At 43.2% G+C, this 19,210-nt stretch overlaps 1 protein-coding gene across 1 annotated transcript; it reads right to left on the bottom strand.

The window, feature by feature from the left end:
• Nucleotides 1-656: 656 nt before the first annotated feature.
• VGLL1 (vestigial like family member 1) lies at nt 657-8,280 on the bottom strand. The gene is given in 5 exon segments (XM_012553304.2): nt 657-721; nt 1,898-1,957; nt 3,853-4,006; nt 4,008-4,261; nt 8,055-8,280. Coding segments are annotated over 5 exon segments (759 nt in total).
• Nucleotides 8,281-19,210: the final 10,930 nt, after the last annotated feature.

Below are 19,210 nucleotides of genomic sequence, written 5' to 3'. Positions count from 1 at the left end.
TCTGACATTCAAAGCTGTTGAACACTGGACTGGCAGGCTAGGGACCCCCCATCATAGGAGGTCCTTAAGCAGACATGGGATGACTGCTTTTGGGGTATGTTATAGAATGAACTCTGATCTAGGTATGTGTTAAACTAGGCTGTCTCCAAAGTCCTTTGGCCACTGAGATGGTGATTTTTGGACCCCAGGAAAGAAGGTGCCTAACTAGTCTAAGTGATGCGACTCTAAGCACATGAGGAAAATAAAGAGAAGGAAACAAGTTTCAGAAGATTAGGGGCTTGTTTACAGAGTTTAGTCTTTAATGGCAGAAATGAAAGAAAAACATGATGATTTATAGGTAGTCTGGATGCACAATTCTATGTTATTTTCCCCCCGTGTGTATCCACGGGAAAGTTATCTTCACCAAGACAGAACTGAAGGATCCAATTGATAAAAGGACACAATCTTGTCTTCTACTTGGAGGAGGACTCCTGAAAAACATGATAACAGTGGCTCATTTTGTAATTTTGACAGAGCCATTCATATGAGCTTTGGCTTCAAGCAAATGCTGGGAGATGTTCAGTCATCTTAGCAGCCACATCCACTGGTATTGATGCTGAAATCCCGCAGCAGTATGCGCAGGCCCCTGACAAGGGCCCATTTTCTCATTTAGGCCCTTAAACTTCACCAGGACTACCAGGGCTCTCAGATTTGGGTGGAGAAACAGCTTCTGTTTCTATGTCTAAAAGAAAATAAAAAAAGTTGTTAAATGTGAGGATCTCCATTTGAATCAGGTTTGCATAAAATTTGTTTCCATTAAGAAGCTTTCTGTGAAAAAATCAACTCTCTTCTGATCACTCCTCAAGTCATGCTCCCTCTGTACTTTGATATGTTACAGCACACATGTGGAGTGTAGCACTTAGCATCTGGTACACAGAAGGTGCTTAATAAATGTGTAGTGATTGATTGCTCTTGGAAGAACCTCAGAATGTTAGAATTTCAAGGGAAATCAGAGATTGTCTAATCCCATCCCCTAATTTTTGTTGTTGTTTCAGTCATGTCTAACTCTTCTTGACCCTATTTGGGGTTTTCTTGGGAAGGATGCTGGAGTGCTTTGCCATTTCCTTCTCCAATTTATTCTTTAGGTAAGGAAATTGAGGCAAACAGGATTAAGTGACTTGCCCGGAGTGACCCAACTAGTAAATGTCTGGGGCTAGATTGTAGCTCAGGAAAATGAGTCTTCATGACTCCAGGCCCAGTACCCTATCTACTATGCCACCTCGCCACCCTATATCCCCTAATTTTACAGAGAGAGAAACCGAGGCCCAGAGATGAAAAGGGACATGGTCAAAGCACAGGGGTAATAAATTACAGAGCTCAGATTCAGACTTAGGGCCTCTGACCCCAGACACCACCACCACCACCACCCCTGCCCTTTCTATCATATTGCATGCAGATGGAGTGGGGCTTGCCTTGGAACCTTCCATTTTAGCAAATTTTATGTAAACGATTGTTTTGGTGTTCAGCCTCAATGGGCATTTGTTGCAACAGCAGAGTCGTGGGTGGTCCTTGAAGCAAAGCAAAGGACAGAACATCTGGGACTGAGCATTTTAATTCCTGTAGAACCATTCGTCCCCCTTGGGGCTTTGGGCTGGTTCACTTCAGCTAACTGAGCTAATTCAGCTGTCTCCTGCACCAGTGTCTGTTAGTGACTACTAGAAGGGTAAATAAAAGGAGTTTGTACAAGCTAGAAGGTATAAGGGCTCCTCAAGAATATCAGGTTATTCCAAATAATAAACCCTCTGGTAATTTAAGTTGCAGGAGAAGCTGCTTCACATTTTTGTCTGTTTTTTTTTAACAGTACTGAGAATTCCCTATAAATTTGTCCCAGGCAAGCATAAGTAACTCAAATACCTACTTCCGTTATCAGGTTTGGTGCTGGTCTTTTCGAGGTTTTGGAAAGAATGTGATTTCTTCCCTAAGAGAGAAAAAGAGAGGTGGTTTTTCAATAGCACTTCTATGAGGAGCACTTTAGTACCCAGCTGGGTGGGCAGATGCCAGTATTTGGCCCTATTGCCTTGGTCACCCACTCTTCTTCTCCCTTAGCCAATGCTCTGTATGCTGGGAGGCTTCTGTTCCTGCCCACCTCCCCCACCCCCCACCCCTAGTGGCTAGGTTCTCATCCTCTAGACACATTTGTAGTCAGAAATACAATTGTTGACTTCCTGAAGTTAGTGATTTAGTGACTTAAGAGATGTGCCAAGAAAGCTCACGGTACACTAGGCAATCCCAGTCAGTGATGATGTTGGGTAACAGCTGGATGATTTTAGATGGCAGTAGCAGTTCCGACTTCTGCTAGGATGTGTTTTGTGTGAAGGGAGGAATTCCTTTAAAATGCTGGTGGGAAGGAACAGGACGGGATTTATAACATCACAGGCCTGGAACTGGAAGGGACCTTGGAGACCATCTGGTCCAACCCCTTCATTTTGCAAAAGAGGAAACTGGGAGGAGAGGCAGTAAAAAGGGAAAGCTAGAATTTGTCCCCAGTCCTTTGACTCTATGTTCACTGTTGGTTCCACTGCTTCCCCTTGGTCTTGCCAAGGCCACATCTTCTCTCTACTTTGTCCAAAAGGAGAAACGTGGTGTGATCGTCCAATGCATTTTTATGGAAGTAAAGAAGGGATTATGGACGGGGTGACTGTGATTTGGGAAAGGGGGACTAGAGAAAGGTAGAAGAGGAGTCCCCTGAGGGGTTAGAATATAAAGGGAGCACTTAAGGGGCTGTGGGATAGGTCCCTCAAATAATTTCCATGCATCACACTCCAGATTTTTCACTTAAGGTTCTGGAATTGGTAAGGCTGTCCAACCTATTTCCAAGAATGTAGTTTCCTTCTGTAGACGTATCCCAAAGTCACATTATGTACTTTAACAAAAATTAATTTTGTGATGCCTTGTCCAGGATACCAGAATGGTAGAACTGGAGGGGACTTTGCTCAGCAATCATCTGAATTTGTCCTCATCATTTTTTAGGGTGAAAAACTTGAGGCTCAGAACAATTTGCCCGAGATCATGGAATCATCAAATCATGGGATTGAGGAGTGGAAGGGGCTTCTTATAGAGTATCTAGTCTAGCTCCTCACTTTACAAATTGGGAAACTGAGGCCCAGAGTAGTGGAAGTTTTTGCCCAAGGTTCTACAAATAATTAATGGTAGAGTCAGGACCTGATCCTCTGATGACGGCTTCTCTCCTGGTCTTATTTTAGGCTGTCTTCCAAGTTTCATTCAGCTCTAAGTTCATCATTATAAGGACTGGGGCAAATGTTTCTGGTCGATTCAGCCCAGCTGACCTTTTCAGTAATTCCTTAGCTGTTAAAGGCCTATTGAGTCCCCAGCCCACACTGGTCATAATTTAGCAATCATTACACTAGGACAAATAGCACAAGATATTCTCTTAATTCAATTATTGGAGAACGGTTGGAGAGGTGGAATGACATATCAGAGATCCTGGAACGTCGTGAGGCCTCTGCTAGAGAGACCAGCATGGTGAAGTGGGGTTAGGAGCAGGATGGACTGGCTGAAATGGGTGGTCCAAGCTGTTCCTCTGGTAGCTAGCTAGTTTCACAAACTACTTTTGCTAAGTAGTTGCTAAACTCAGTGGCTCTTTGAAGTGCTATTGGTATTCCTCTACATTTTGGCAACATGTGGCCAAGCCCCGATCTCCTCACACTAGTTACAGTTCCTGACTAGCTGAAGCTTGCAGAGTCATGGCAGTGATAGGCATCTCCGCCCGCCTCCGTCCCCCATGCTATTTCTCAGCCGAGGAGAAACACCGACGGGATCCTTGGTGCAAAAGCGCATCGGGGCATTTGTTACCGCCGTCAGAGTTGGCAGTCCCAGTGGAGAGTAGGTTCATGGCTCCAGTGCAGCGTCTAGCCTGCTTCCTGGCTGGTAACATGGGGTATATGAGGCACCGGTCTTGCTGCAGGAGATTGAGAAGGGAGCCATATTTCCTCTCACACTCAGTTTTTTGGCACTAAATGGATACTAGGGAAGGACAGAAAATACCCAGGCTCAGCAGGACTTGGGCTGGCTTCAGGAGAAGACAGATGCCACAGATCTCCAAGCTGTAGAGGAGGGCTTGCGACTATCAGTGGCGATGAGTTCCGGATGACAGATCGGTTCGATCCATGGCTGGCCAGACTGCTGTTAATGGGACATGATTCTTGCTGTGACTTGGTCCAGTGAGAGTCAAAACACCAGGGATTTGGACTCAATTGATTGTCTAGAAAGGAAAGTTTTGTAAGATTTGTGAGACAAGACAGACACAGACCTATCCTTGAACTGCATCCGATAACCTCACTCATGGTGCCCAAAGCCGGGAACGTTGGCTGGGAGAAGCTCAAAGGTCGGTCTCCTCTCTGGCATTTGAAGACTCTACAAGGAGTCACTCTCCTATCTTTAGGAACTAGGTTTTAATTGATTACTTTAGATATGGTGAGATACATAGAAGTTAAAAGTTCATACAGCCTGTATTGGATATGGCTGTGGTGTGTGTGTGTGTGTGTGTGTGTGTGTGTGCGCGTGTGTGTGTGTGTGCATGCGCTTGCCCATGCTGGGAGAGCTTTAAGGTGGGGGTAGACAATTTAAGAAGAATCAAGAAGTTACTGAATTTTAACATGAGACCTGAAGACCATTCAATTCCTCCAGAGTTCCTGGAGCCTGGCTTGACCAGCTGGCTGGTTTCCGCTTTCTCCCTTGCTTTGTGCCCCTTCCTGCAGCAGCCCTGGGGTGGATAGGGAGAGTGGGAAGGACTAGGGGGCCCAGTCTCATGTTCTGGGTTCTAGCCAGGCTTCTGCAAAATGAGAGTGCTGCTCTAGATTGTTAAGGTCCCTCCCAGCTCTAAAGTTTGGTTGGTACCAGACAGTAGCAAACTCGGGCATACTTCTTGATGATGACAAGGCGGGAGATTTAAGTTCAAATAAGAACAATTACAAAGCAGGAAGCCTGGCCCACAGGCTCACTCAGGAGCCACTCATTAAGGGCCAGTTTTGGTCATAAGCTAAGTGGAGGTCTGTCACAGCATTAATGCAGCGCCCTTGTCGACGGGCGCTTCTGAAAGATGTTTTGGACGTGCCCTCATCAGGATACTGGCTTAGAGGTGAGGGCTTAGACTCAAACCTCTGTGTGATTGTGGGCAAGTCACTTTTCCTGGGCCACAGTTACCTCCTCTCCAAAATGAGGAGGCTGAACTAAGCTGATCCCAAAGACTGCTTCCAGGTCTGATATCTTAGGAACCACTAATAAAACCTGCAGCTTTGAAAAGGAGAGGTGGTCTGGGCCTGGCTTGCATTAAATCAGAGCCAGCAAGGTGGCACCTCCATGTGAATAATGTGTACCACCTCCTCCTGGTAGGCTTCCCAGCCGCTCTCCCCACAGTGATCTCTCGTTTTCCCCTCTATACTGCTCATCTGGCATTTCTTATACACCATCTCATGTGGTGGTTGGGGTTCTGAACTCACAGTTCCAGAACCTGTTTTTTTTAAAATATGTATTCTGGTAACCATATTTCCATAAAATTGTTTTGTTTTGGCAAGCCAATATGGTTTATTTTATGTTTTGAAAAACACAATTCTTGGGGCAGGTAGTACAGTGGATAGAGCACTAACTAGTCTTGGAGTTAGGAAGATCCGAGTTGAAATTTGGTCTCAGACACTTATTTACCTGTTGTGAACCTAGACAAGTCACTTAACCCCAATTGTTCAAAATTTTAAAAAAAGAAGAAAAAGAGAAAAAACCATGATTCTGAAAAGTTATTCATGGGCTTCTCCAAAAAAGGTTAAGAATCTCTAGTTTAGAGGCTCAGAGATAATAGAGAAGGTTCCAAAGGGAAGAGGAACCAGAACATGTTGCCTCATGGCAGAAGAGCAAATTCAACCCCCAAGCTCCCTCCATTCAGGACCTGGGTTCTCTCTGTTGTCTACCATCTGGAGCTGTTCCTCTGCCCTCTCCATCTTGACTCTTCTTCCTATTCATCTGATTACATATTCTGAACTTACACTTCTGTAAGTATAACTCTCTCCATTTTACAGAAGCAGCAGAAGCTCAGAGAGATTAAATGCCTTGGTGATAGCTGCAGAGATAGTAAGTGCTGGAGGCAGGATGTGAAGAAATTAAAAGCGTAGGGAATGAATGGATGGAGCAGAGGAAAAACATTCATTAGAAACTCACTAAGTGCCAGGCTCTGCACCATGCTCCTGGGAGGGCCATATTGCTTCTCATTTGAACAAAAGGCTGCCTTACAAATTTGGGGTGTTTGGGGGAGCCAAAGCAGGCCAAAAGGACCAATTTGAAGGGCTCAAATTCTGATCCTCCCTCTCATTTTACAGGTAAGCAAATTGATGTCACCATAGTTTGAGTGACTGGTTCAAGCTCACACAGGTTAGCTTGTGGCATTCAGCACAGGTCTTGGGATGTACTTTCTAACCCACCACCTTGCCTCTTGACTCTTATGGCTCAAACCTAAACCCTTTCTTCGCCCTTAATACATTGGGCCTCTCTTCTTGCCAATCTGCTTACTTGATTTACATTTGGATCCAACTCTTCATGTTTTAATGCCCAACTACAGCTCAGCTGAACTAAAGTGTAAACTGGGGAGGCCGCTGGTAGTACAGTAAATTAAATCCACTTTAAAAGATTTCTGTGAGGGTCAGATGACATAATGATTGGGGAGCCCTTAGCATAGTGCCTGGCACACAGTATGAAGGAAATGAAGGGAATAAACATTTCCTTATCATCTATTATGGGCCAGACACTGTACTAAGGTCTCCCCAATCACGATCTCATCTGATCCTCCCAATAACCTGGGATGCCCATTTTATAGCTCAGGAGTCTGAGGCGGATCAAAGTTAAGTGACTGGCCCAAGGTCACACAGCTAGGGTCTGAGGCCAAAATTGAACTCAGATCTTCCTGACTCTTCCCTTTTTTCCCTTTAGCCTTTTGTGGTAGCTGCTGTCTACCGTGGAACCTTTGACTAGACCAAGAGTTTCTTTCTTCACGATGGATAACTTCATTGGTATCCAATTCAAATGGAAACAGGGCCCAGTAAACTATGCATAAGGATCCTTGCTGGCTACATGTTGATAATATGATATTATAATGTGAACATTATCCATATATTTCTCAATTACATTTTCGGCTGCTTGTGGCAGCACTTGGGGGGGGGGGTGTTGTGGGCCCTGTGTTTGAGTCCTCTAGGATAAGAAACCATTAATAGTAAAATAGTCATAATAGCTTTTATATTGCATTGAAGGTTTGCAGAGTATTTAATAAATATCTCATTTGATCTTTACAAGCACCCTGACGGGTCAGCACTATTGTTGTTTCTATTTTACTGGTGAGGAAACTGAGGGCAGCAGAAGTTAATCGTGTCTGAGGGTGAATTTGAATCCCTGACACCAGACCCAGCACCCTATCTACCGTTCCACTGCTTTGCAACTTAGAGTCTTAAAGAATAGTTTCTAGCATTGAGAAGTGAAGACTTCAGTGTGTGAATGTTAATCTCATCAGATTGGCTCAAAAAGAGAATATCAGACATATTTAGTTTAATATAGAAACTTGTCTCATTCTATAGAGAAGTAGGAGGAGAAAGGGGAAAGGAAAGGGGAAGGTGATAGAAGGGAGAAGTTAAATGACTTGCCAGGGTAATAGAGCCATTCAGAAGAGAGACTTGAATGTAGATCTTTCTGACCACCTACTGGGCCTCTCAAGTTACTTGCTCCTAGGAAATGACTATTATTACCTGCCTGGAAAATTCTTACAGGAAGATTAGCCATAGGGGTGATGTGTTAGAAAAACAACTAAGCTGTGGTCTTGAAGCTCACCTCGTCCGACTCCAAACCCCAAGTCCAGAACTGGATTAGACACCAACAGGAGCCATTGGGAGAGAGGCAGTGTGACACAGTGAGCACAAGGTCCAACTGAGAAATCCGGTGAGATCAGAGGAGAACCACCAACAATAATACCATATCAGAACTCTCCCGATCACCTAGCCCGCCAGACAGATGGACATACTCACCGCTATCGGGGCTAGTGGCCTCACTTGTGTCATCAGTGCTCAGATCTTTAGGCTTTTTAGTGTTACTCAGGGCTCTAGAAAAGTGCTCATCAACTACACTGTTAATGTCCCCTTGGAAGTAAGTGAAGAGGACATATCGGGAGCTCCGCTCTGTCTTTATAGGCTGTTGTTTGTCCCTGGTCAGCCGGAGGGAACTTTTCTTCATTTCATCCATCTTGGCTGACATTACCAGTGCCTAGGAACAAAATTGAAAATGTCAAGAACTAGTTTTCTATTTGATTATGGTAGAATGAACCGATAGCTCAGTGTAGAAGCTAGAAGCAGATTTATTTACAAGTATATTATCCATTTAGGGACCCTTACTTTAGCTAAGTCAGTGTGCTAATAAGTCACCCTGGTTCCTTAGTGTGAATCAGCTCTGGAGAATGAGCTGCTCGGTCCTGGTGAGAAGAAAGGTCTCAGTCCAGGAATGAAAGGCAGATTCAAAACTAGAATAGGGAAATAGGCGCTTTTGCCAGGACCCTGCCATTTTAGGGGTTCACTTCTTTCTTGCAGTGGTCCATTGGCCCTGAGCCATGTAATGGTTCCCTCCTCTTGTCCCTCTCCAAACCCTGCATACTCCCAAGATTCTGGGCCTGTGGTACTCCTTTCCTAGCACCTGCCTTTCCTACTGCCAAATCACCACCTAACTCTTGCTGGGGTTGTTACAAGAGGTGGTAAGTTGTGCTATCGAAACTTGGCTGGACTTTCCAGAGAATGTTCAACTGTGTTAGCTAGAGGTGGGATCCCAAGGTCTTCTTTCTCTTTGGGTGAGCTTTTCTCAGCCTAGTATTGCCCTCTCCTCTCTACTGGCAGCCTCTTCAGCAGCATAGTCCCAGTCTACCAGAGGGGGGGGGGCAGGGCAGAGAAGGAAGTTGCCCTTGGGTTTAGATTGGATTTAGATCCCGTGGGTCTTTCCTTCCACTGAGCCTGGTATCCCAAGGTCTGAGATCTTCTTATCTCCAGGACTCCTCCCCACCCTTCCCTTCCAATTTCCTCCCCCGCCCTCACCAACAAGCTTGCCACATGCACTAGAATTTCCAGTAATGGCTGATGAAAATCCACTGGGTGAAAGGATCCAAATCTGTGGACTTTGACAAACAATGACAGATGAAAACAAAGTGATGCTTTTCAAAGGACTAGACAGTTGTGTCCAGACGGGAAAGCCATTTATTTGCTATAGGAGGCCAAGTAATGCAGCGTAACACCATTCAGAAATGCCAAAGTGAAGTGCATCTATCAGGAGCAGTGGGTCTTCTGGAGAAGCATCTTTCTCAAAACCAAACCACCGGGACCAGAATGGCTGAAGAGCTCAGAGCACAGTAGGAGCTGGGGCTAAGTGAAAGCCCTTCGGGAATTCTGTGGATGATCAAACAAGGTAGTATTGGATGATCTTGATTTCCAAGATAAGCAAAGCTTTCTTTTCCCAGTGGAGGAGACTCCACCTTGGATCCCACCCTCCTCACCAAATCCTAGGATGTAAGGATTCTCTCCAGACAATCTTTAAGGACATCTAGTCCAACTCCCTCATTTTATTAAGGAGGCATCTGGGGCCCAGGTCACACACAAACTCTTGGCAGAGATGGGACTGGATCCGACGCAACTCCTCTAATCTCAAATCCAGTCATCTTTCCACTATAGCTTTGCTCTATACCTAGCGATTTCAACCCATGAAGAATGAGTCATCCTCCAGCCTCTCAGGTAAAAACCTTAAAACTAATAGCTCAGGATGGTCAAGACCCTAAAAGGAGAAGAAGCTATCTGAACAATAAAGAGTTTTGTAAAGAATGCTCTCTCCCTTCTCCAGTGTTCTTGCATGTACTCACCTGTTTACATGTTGTGCTTTACAGCTAAGCTCCTCAAGCGCAGGGGGCATTTGGCTCTAGTCTCTGAATTTGTTTGCGAATTCTGAGTGGGTAGCATGGGGCCAGACCCAGAGTGGGTGCCTAAGAGTTGTGGGTTTGAAATGAATTCCTAGAATGTTTACCCCTAAGAAAAGAGCTTATCTTATTTGTTTGGGTATCCTCAGTACAGGCTTCTTCTAACTTTTAAGGTGTATTCCCTTGAGGTCTGAAACTGAAACACAAATGTTGTCAATCACATTGACACAGGACTATCGCTGTCTCTCTCCCATCTCTGCTAGATGCCAGAACGTTATTGACAGGGGTATGATTACAGATGGCAAAGGACTAAGCATCCTCTTTACCCCCAGGGCACGAGTTTATGGGCCCAGTCCTTGGATAACTGAAAGGTCCTCAAGGAGAAATGGGTAGCCATACATAGCATGTAAGGTTGGAAGGTTTGGAGAAGAGATCCTCACAAGATCTAAAAGAACGATAGAAACAAGCCCTGCCCTGGACACTGAATCAAAAGACTGGAAGAGGTGGTATAGACATATATGTTGGTGCCTGGTTCTCATTACTCTGTTTGACCTTGGGGACCAGTAGATCTCTGAGGAGATACTGATTTTTAAAGGCTGGAAAGGAGAGAAGCTTTATGGTAATTGATAGCTATAGCTCTTCATGCCATGGGGAAGGTTAGAAATACTGTCTTGACAGAGAAAACTTGGAATCTGTTCTGGGCTCTGCTGTTCACTAGCCAAGTGACTTTGGAGAAGGCATTTTCTCTTTCTCTGTTTGGTCCTCAGGAAAATGAACAGTGTAGATAGCTCTAACAATCTGTGATTTTCTCCTGTGAAATGAAGTCTCTATAGGTTGGTTATTTAGGAATGAATCAGTGAAAAAGGAAAAGGAAGGAGTGAAGTCTAGAACAGGAAAGAGAGACAAAACTGGGGAGTGAGATAGAAAGAAATCTGAGGGCTATCCAATCAAGAACCCCTGGAAAGCCAAAGCAGATCTCCCGAAGAGAGTCCCTCCCCATTTCGCACCTCCAAGATATTTTTGTTCAGATGCATAATTTATAATGGAAGCATATTCCCAACATCAGGCTCCTTTAGTAAAAAAAGGAGCTCCATGAGGGCAATGAGTATCTTTTCAAAATTTTGCATCTCTCACAGTATGTAGCACATACTTCACATCCAGTAAGTACCCACTAAGTACACTAGACAGTGCTCACTGCCTCCGTATTTCTAGGTGCTTGATTTTTGATGAATGAATGCCAGTTTACTGAACCAGTCAGCATTTATGAGGTACCCACAATAAATACACAGATCACAAAATTCACAACTCGGTAAATATGCTGGTTAGAAGGCTCAGCTCAAAGTGTTTGTCTAACTTCTTCAATGAACTTAATAGATTTTTAAACTTTAAACCCATTTTGTTGGCCTTCATTAAGACCACACCGGACTTGGAATCAGGCAGAAGGTTTATGTCCAGCTCAGCCATCAGGGATCTGAGTTACCTCAGGCAAACCGCATTGTCATTCCGAGTCTTGGTTTTTTTTTTTTTTTTTCTTTTGTCAAATGTGGAGGTTGGCTTTAGATTTGTTTGAGTTGGAAGGACCTTGGAGAGAGACCATTTTGAAGCTGTGTTTGTGGAGGGGATTTTTGTTCAGGTACTGATTGGACCAGATGGCCTTTCCAACTCGGACAGTGTGTGTTTGCAGGTGATTGGTTTTCTGCAGTGTTAATCTGTAAAGACTTTTAAATGTTCGGTGGAAGGGAAGCCCCATCTAGATCCGTCTGGGTCATTAATCGACCATACAATATCATGAACTGCCTTTTCTGGCTATTGTCACTCTGACAGGGGACCATATGGTAGGCAGCTGTGCAGTCCAAAACTTCCTCCCCACCGCTGGGGCCCAGATTCTCCTACCTTTATTTGCTGCCGCAACAAGATCCTTGGGTTTGGGAAAGCATGGGGCTGCATCTAACCGTCCCTGAGTTGACATGGGAAAGCTGCGGCTCTGACCCAGACAAGCAACAGTGGGTTTTGTTCGGACTCCCCTTGCCGGCTTTCTACCCCTGTAGCTTGCATTGAACAAGGCGTTTCCTGTACACCAGCTATCAAGAATGCATAAAATGTACCCCAACGAGTCAACCGGGTTATGAGCTTTTGGGAATGAGGAAAGTGAGATTTTCTGTTTTTAAACCACTTTATGATATCTCATATTCAATGAGGAGACATTGTTTGATTTGAAACAGTATATGGAGTAAACAGAATCTAAACCGAGCTGTTAGTTGATTTAGGTCAAAACAGATGTCACATTAAATCTCATTTCACCAGGAGTTCCAAGGGCAAAGGATGGAAGAACCAGTGAGCTCCTGGAGGATGGAGAAGCATTTGCCCAGGATGCTATAGATGAAATCTCTGCACTGGATGCGACATCAGACAAGGTGCTTCTTAGAGCCCCTGGCAGCCCTTGGATTTTACGAATTGCCATTTCCATATTTTAAAAAATTCAGGTCAATTCTGTTAGGTTCTGAGTAGTACATCTTTGGAAGGTTATTAGAAAGCTAGAGCCTGTCAAGCCTGGCCACTAAACTCAAAACCACATCTTGTGAGTGTTAAAGAAATGGCATAACCAATTAAAAGAAGAGAAGACTTGTGGTGGGGGATATAGATTGTGGGAAGGACATGAGAGCTACTTTTGAAGATCTTAAATATCTGGAAGGATGCCACGTCACAGTCTTAGTCTTATTTAGGCATGGTTCCAGAAAGCAGAAACAAGACTAAAGAAGTACAAGGAAGCAGGCTTTAGCTCAATGTCACAAGTTTGTAAGAAGGAGGCAAAATGACCTAGTAGGTACAGGGCTACACTTTGGAGTCAGGAAGGCCCAGTAAGTCTCTTAGCTGATTGTTGAGAGACTCAAATGAGACAATGTATACATGGCACTTTTAAATCTAATTAAATTTAATTTTTTAAAAAAATTTACTTTCAGGTCCAAATTCTCTCCTCATTTTTCTTTCCTCACCCCCTCCTCATCCCCATTACCCCCACTAAGAAATCAAGAAAAACAAAGCTTGCTACAAATACCCAGTTAAAACAAATTATCCACTGGCCATATCCTTCCCAGAATATGTCTCGATTTGCACTCTTCTATCTAGAGGTGGAGAGCCTGTTTCATCATGAATCCTTTTGAACTGTGGTTGCTTCCATTGTGTTGATCAGAGTTCCAGGACTTATTTGTCTTGACTATATTGTTGTGATTGCATAATTTTTTCTCCCAGTTCTTCACTCTATATCAGTTCATACAAGGCTTCCCAGGTTTCTCTGAAATCCTCTCTTTTAGCAAGTCTTCTGGCACGATAGTATTCTATCACATTCCTATGCCCTGCCTTGTTCATATACTCCCCAAGTGATGGGCACCTCCTGGTTGCCAATTCTTTGCCACCCAAGTGCAAAGCACTTTGCGAACCTTAAAGTTTTGTATAATTGTGGGTTATTGAACAAACTGAATAAAATTGAGTAAAAAATGGAAGGGCCAATCTAGTGAAGTAGTAACTTCCCTTTCACTGGAGGCAGTTGAGCAAAGAGATCTTTTAGGAGGCAGGTAGCTACACACAGTAGATAGCCTGCTGAGTCTGGAATCAGGAAACTTCAGCAAATCACTTAAGAATATTCTCACTGACTGACCTCTCAGTCTTGTGAGCTGGTATTAGGGAATTCTTGCATTTGGCAGGGGTTGTATTCAGTGACCTCTGAAACCTCTTCCAAATCAGATTCAATAACACCTCCTCATTCCTCACCCAGAGACAGAGAAATGTATGAGCCCATAGCCTTAGCATTCTTGGCTTTGCTATGTGCTTACTTTCTGCTTGGAGCAAAACATAATCTCTTTGGACCTCTAACAGGGCTATTTAGAGCAAGTATTACCTCTCCTAGTTTTGCAAACCTTGGAGTGTCTCTGTTATCTCAAGAAATGTAAAATTCTGAAATCCCAAAACAAAATTGTTTTTACTTGACTTTTAGTTTGAAGAAATAAACATAGGCTACAGGGAAAAGAGGATTTATTTCTTAGGTTTAGGCTTTATAGACCTACATTGAAATCTTGGTTCTGCCATTTTGAAAGGGGAAGGGAACAAAGATTTATCTTTAAGTGTCTTCCATTTTCCAGGTGCTATCCTAAGTGTCTTTTATAATTATTATCTCACTTGATCCTCACAATGCCACAAGATAGGATCTCCATTTTAGAGATGAAGAAACTGAGGCAGAGATAAAGTGACTTGCCCAGGATCACCCGGCTAGGAAGTGTCTAAGGGCAGATTTGAATTCTGATCTTCCTGACTACAGGCCTGACACTCTGCCCACTGCATGACTTAGCCACTAAGGGCCTCAGTCTTACCTGAAAAAAATGAAGGGGTTGGTTACATGCTCTCTGAAGGTCCCTTCCAGATAGTCATGTCTTTTTTGATCTCACCGGTGTGGAACCTCTTATTAACTCCAAAAAACAAGCAACTATCAGTTCCCAAAGTTACTTTTCCAAATTATTGAAAGCTTTTCAAATGCAGTCCATTATTTAGAATCTCACTTTCCTCTCGATTGTCTATTCTGGTCCTAGAAATAGCAAACCACTGTGCAGTTAATACAGTTGGTCTTTGCTCAACAAACGACTAAGGCCCCATCCATCAATGTGGCACAATAGGAAAAACCCATTTTAAATGGCCTGGGGAGAGCTTTCTGGAAAGTCTTTTTGGAAAGACTGATTTGGCAGTTTACCTTGAGAATTTTACTTAAAAAATTAGTCTCTTTGCCAGTGAAGGGAAATGAAGGCTGTCAATGTGCCTCCATTCCCTTTCCGGTACACAAAACCCAATAAAAATGAAATAACAATGCAGATCATTTCCATCTTATTAAACTGATAAACAGACAGACATTTTTGTTCAAATGGAGTCTTGCCAACAGCAGGCTATGCTGTGCCGCAGTATTGCCGGGCTGTGCATTGTTTCCATTATCGATGTCAAATGCCACACAACCAATTTTGCTTGGACGACTGGCATCAACCGTGAAGGCAGTCAGCAGGAATAGGTGCTTGTCCTCTTTGCCCTCTGTGGCTGGTTAGAGCCTAAGGCTGGCAAAGGGAATGACTTTGCCCACATTCTTAGACTGATTTCTCTTTCATTTTCTGTCCCACTACCTTCACTTTGTAAATGTTTACTGAGTAGTGCCCACTGTACTGAGCTTGATAGATACTGCTGGAGTTCTAAGACTCCAAAGTCCAGGAACTTGCAGGCTGGGTACTTTAGAGTGCCACAGGAGTAGGGTGAGGCATGAGGAATACTTGAATACTAGAGCTAACAGAAATTTCAGAAATCATCTCATCCAGAGAGGTCTAGTAGTGGAAGGAACCCCGAATCAGAAGTGAGAGACCTGGCTTTGAAACGTGGCTCTGCATCTTACTACTTCCCCCTCCCTGGACCTCAGTTTCCTGCTTTGTAGACAGGGACATTGGAATAGAATAGACACTCTCTAAATACTCAGTACTGTAAATCTCTTCATTTTATGAAAGAAAAAAACATTCAGTGATTCTCTCAGGGCCCTAAAGCCAGATCCAGCTTCAAAACTTACCTAATACAAAGCCTGCCTACCCAGGTATCCCTTCTGTGATATCACTGAAAACGCTCATCCAGTTTGGATTTGGAGACCTCCAGGGATGGTGAATACCTAAGCTCAGGAAGCAGCCCATTCCACTTTGCAAGGGCTTTTAGACAGCCCATTCTATTGCCGGATAACCTGCATTGTTAGAGCTTTTGTTGGTACATTTCCTGTGGCAGGCATGCCTTCATGTTTGGTCAAAAAATGTGCCTTTCTTGGAGGCTCAGGATAGAGAGAATTATTTGCCCAAAATCACAAAGCAAGTTAATGGCAGGACGAGATCTCTCAACTTCCAACGCAGCCCCCTTTTGAACAATAAGGCATTTTAAAAGAAACTCAAATAAACCTACTGGCATATATTTTGTTGCTAAGAATAGTAGAAAATGAAAATCTGCCCATTGTCTTTACTGTCCTTCCAAAATCTATGCTAAGCTCCTTGAGGGTAGGGTACTGGTGTCCCCAATACCTCGCAGAAGACGTGGCACAAAAAGATTAATGAATGTCTATTGATTGATCTTTAATCCCAGTGTGTAATTGATGCTTTTTAAATTGAACTGATTGATGCGGATATACCCTCCACCAACATTGATTGCAACCCCTCTGTAACAGAGTTTTACCCACAGGTGAAAGTCACCATCTTATACGGTCAGTATGGCAAGGAACTTTCCTTTCCAAACTTAGCCAGGCAAGTTCTCAGACATGAACTCCATTTGCCATCTTACAATGAAAACATACTGATTCTAGTAAGAACTTCACGTGGACTGGGTTATTTTGCATATCAGTCAGAGGACTTGGGTTGAATCTCACTTCTGCCCCTTACTCCCTGGGTGATAACAGGCTAGATATTTCCCCTCTGGGTCTCAGTTTCCTCATTTGTAAAATGTGGGGGTTAGATTGGATGGCTTCTGAGACCTCTTCTATCTCTAGGCCTCTGATACTAGGATCCAGAAATATCAAATGAAATGGTTGAATTAACAGCCATTTAATGCTCACTAAGAAGCACCTGGAGCCCTCGCCATCACTGAGCAAGGGCCGAACTAGGCATCTTCCACCTGCTCAAAGCAACACCTTCCAATCTGTGCCAGCACAAGGTGGTCTCTACCTCCTGCTTCCAACTTGATCTCCCAACTGGCATGTGGAGAACCTCCATTGCAAAGAGGAACAAACTTCCCTGTGATCTTAGGCCTTGCTTCTCCTGCTGTGCCCGTTCCTTGAAGGAAGAGGAAAGTTGGTAGGAAATTACCTTTTTTTGCTGTGCAGATTCAACTTCCACCTCCTGCTGTGCCCTTTACTGCCTAAAGCCTCCCCTTCAGTGGGAAGAGGAGTAGTGAAGTGGGCTTTATCATCTGGCTTTATGCCCCCCGTGGGAAACTGCACTCACTTCCAAGCCCTATCTCCAACAACCTTTTGAAAGAAGAATGACTCCCTCTAGTCAGCGATGAACATTATCATATTTGGTCATACCCATCACATCCTAGTGATTCTGAACCCTTGTAAAGTCATCATCTAAATGCCATCTCCCCCCATACACCTGGTTTCTTATCTCTATCTCCTTCAAGTCTCCCACTCTAAAGTTTCAGTCCTTACACTATACCCTATGGAATGCCTATTCCATAGACTTCCCTTCATCCTAAATCTTTTTCTTTCCCACTCCTTCCATCTGCTAGCTCTTACTGCTCCGCATTGATGATGTAGCCTCTCTGGCTGCCCTTTCCAATACTGGCAACATCTTCATTCCCCTTACTAATTGATGAGGGAGAATTATGTATGTATGTATTTGTGTGTGTGTTGAGAGAGAGAGAGTTATATTTATATATATATATATATATATATATATATATATATATATGTAGTTATAGTTATAATCATATACATATAGTTATATATATGTATGTATATATATATATATATATATATATATAGAGAGAGAGAGAGAGAGAGAGAGAGAGAAAGTCTTCCTGAAATACTTTAACTACTTAATTGTTCAACCTCCAACTTTCCATGATCTAACGCTCAGTCACCCACAAGGTCATACTCTTGATCTTGGCACTAGATCAAAGGTGTCACATCTATGTTCAAGAATTCCAAGATCTCTTTATGTGACCGTAACCTAATGACTTTTCATCTTTCCCTCTGCCTTCCCTTAAAAACCCCTCTTCATGCATACTGTGGACCTCCAGTCCTTTGACTCCTCAATTCTCTCTTAGGGAAGAAATAGCCCCTGCTCTCATAAAGCTTATAGTTTAGTAGGAGGATAAGATAAAAACAGATATCTGTAATAAATGATTATATAGGATAAGTGCATTAGAGAGGCAAAAATGCCTCTTTTTTCTACAGCCAGCTCAAATGGATTGTTAAAGTTCTTTTCTTGACACCTCTCCCAAGAGCCTTTTCCCACAATTCAATTATTTATGATTGATACAAAGAGCAGGTGTATAGCTAAATAAATTCTCCTCTTCAGTCCTTCAGCATGAAACTCATCTAACTCCTTTAGTCCTTTGTCGTGGGTTCTTCTTTCCAAACTCTTAACTGGTTTTGATCTGTTGGCCTAAGGGGACTGTACTCCCGTCACCTCTTTTTCGTCCACTGGCTTGACTTGGGATTCAATCCGTTGATTTTACCTCTCAGTTTTTCCACTTCCAGCATCCTTTCTATGCTGATTTCATTACCTGACTTTGCCTACAAATAGAGGAATCAGTGTAATGAGAACATTTATTAAGCCATATACAAATAGCACATGACCAACTTGGAACTAAGAGATCAAGGAAGGATTCTTTGAGGTAGTGACACTAGAGCTAAGTTTACAGAGAGCCTTAGAGTCCTAAAACATCCAGATGAATTGCACTCTAATGCCTTTCCTTTGTTGATTATTTCCAATTTATCCTGTATACTGATTGTTTGTCCCTAATTGTTTGCATGTTGATTTTGGACTATGAGCTCCTGGAGAGCAGGGACTCCTTTCTTTGTACGCTCACTGCTTGACCCGGTGCTGGGGCATGTACTAAGTGATAAATATTTACTGACTGACTTTCATAAAAGATGACTAAAGAGACAGGCACTTTTAGAGAATCCTGGGAAGACTTGTACAAATTGATGCAAAGTGAAATGAGAAGAACCAGGAGAACAATTTATACAGTGACAACGATGTAAATCCAAATGACTTTAAAAGGCCTTAAAACTCTGATCAATGCAATGATCAATCAGAGGACCCATAATGCTGCATACAACCCACCTCCTAACAGTGGGTGATGAAGTCGAGAAACAGAAAGGGACATGTACTTTTCAATGATGCAAATGCATGCACTTGTTTAACTATGCTTGTTACAAAGATTGTGTTTTCCTTTTATTTTTTCTCATTGGAGCATGGAGAGATGGTAACCAGCAAAAATGCTGCCAGAAAAGAAGAAAAGAGAGCCATTCAAGCATTTTTAAACATTCACAGAATAGTTCAGAAGGAAACAGACAAGCAGGACAACTTTGAGAAAATAACCATGCCAAATTTATTATATACTTAAAAAAAGCAAGCTGTATGTAATAGGAATTTGTGGTTCCACACAGAATGCTCTGTTGTTCTACTGTATAGAAATGTTTACTTTTAGGCATGTCCGTGAAATTCAGAATTT

The sequence above is a fragment of the Sarcophilus harrisii genome, chromosome X (assembly GCF_902635505.1).
Source record: "Sarcophilus harrisii chromosome X, mSarHar1.11, whole genome shotgun sequence".
Taxonomy (NCBI): Eukaryota; Metazoa; Chordata; class Mammalia; order Dasyuromorphia; family Dasyuridae; genus Sarcophilus; species Sarcophilus harrisii.
Note: the sequence above shows the minus strand (reverse complement) of the source record. Positions and strands in the feature narration are given on the sequence as shown.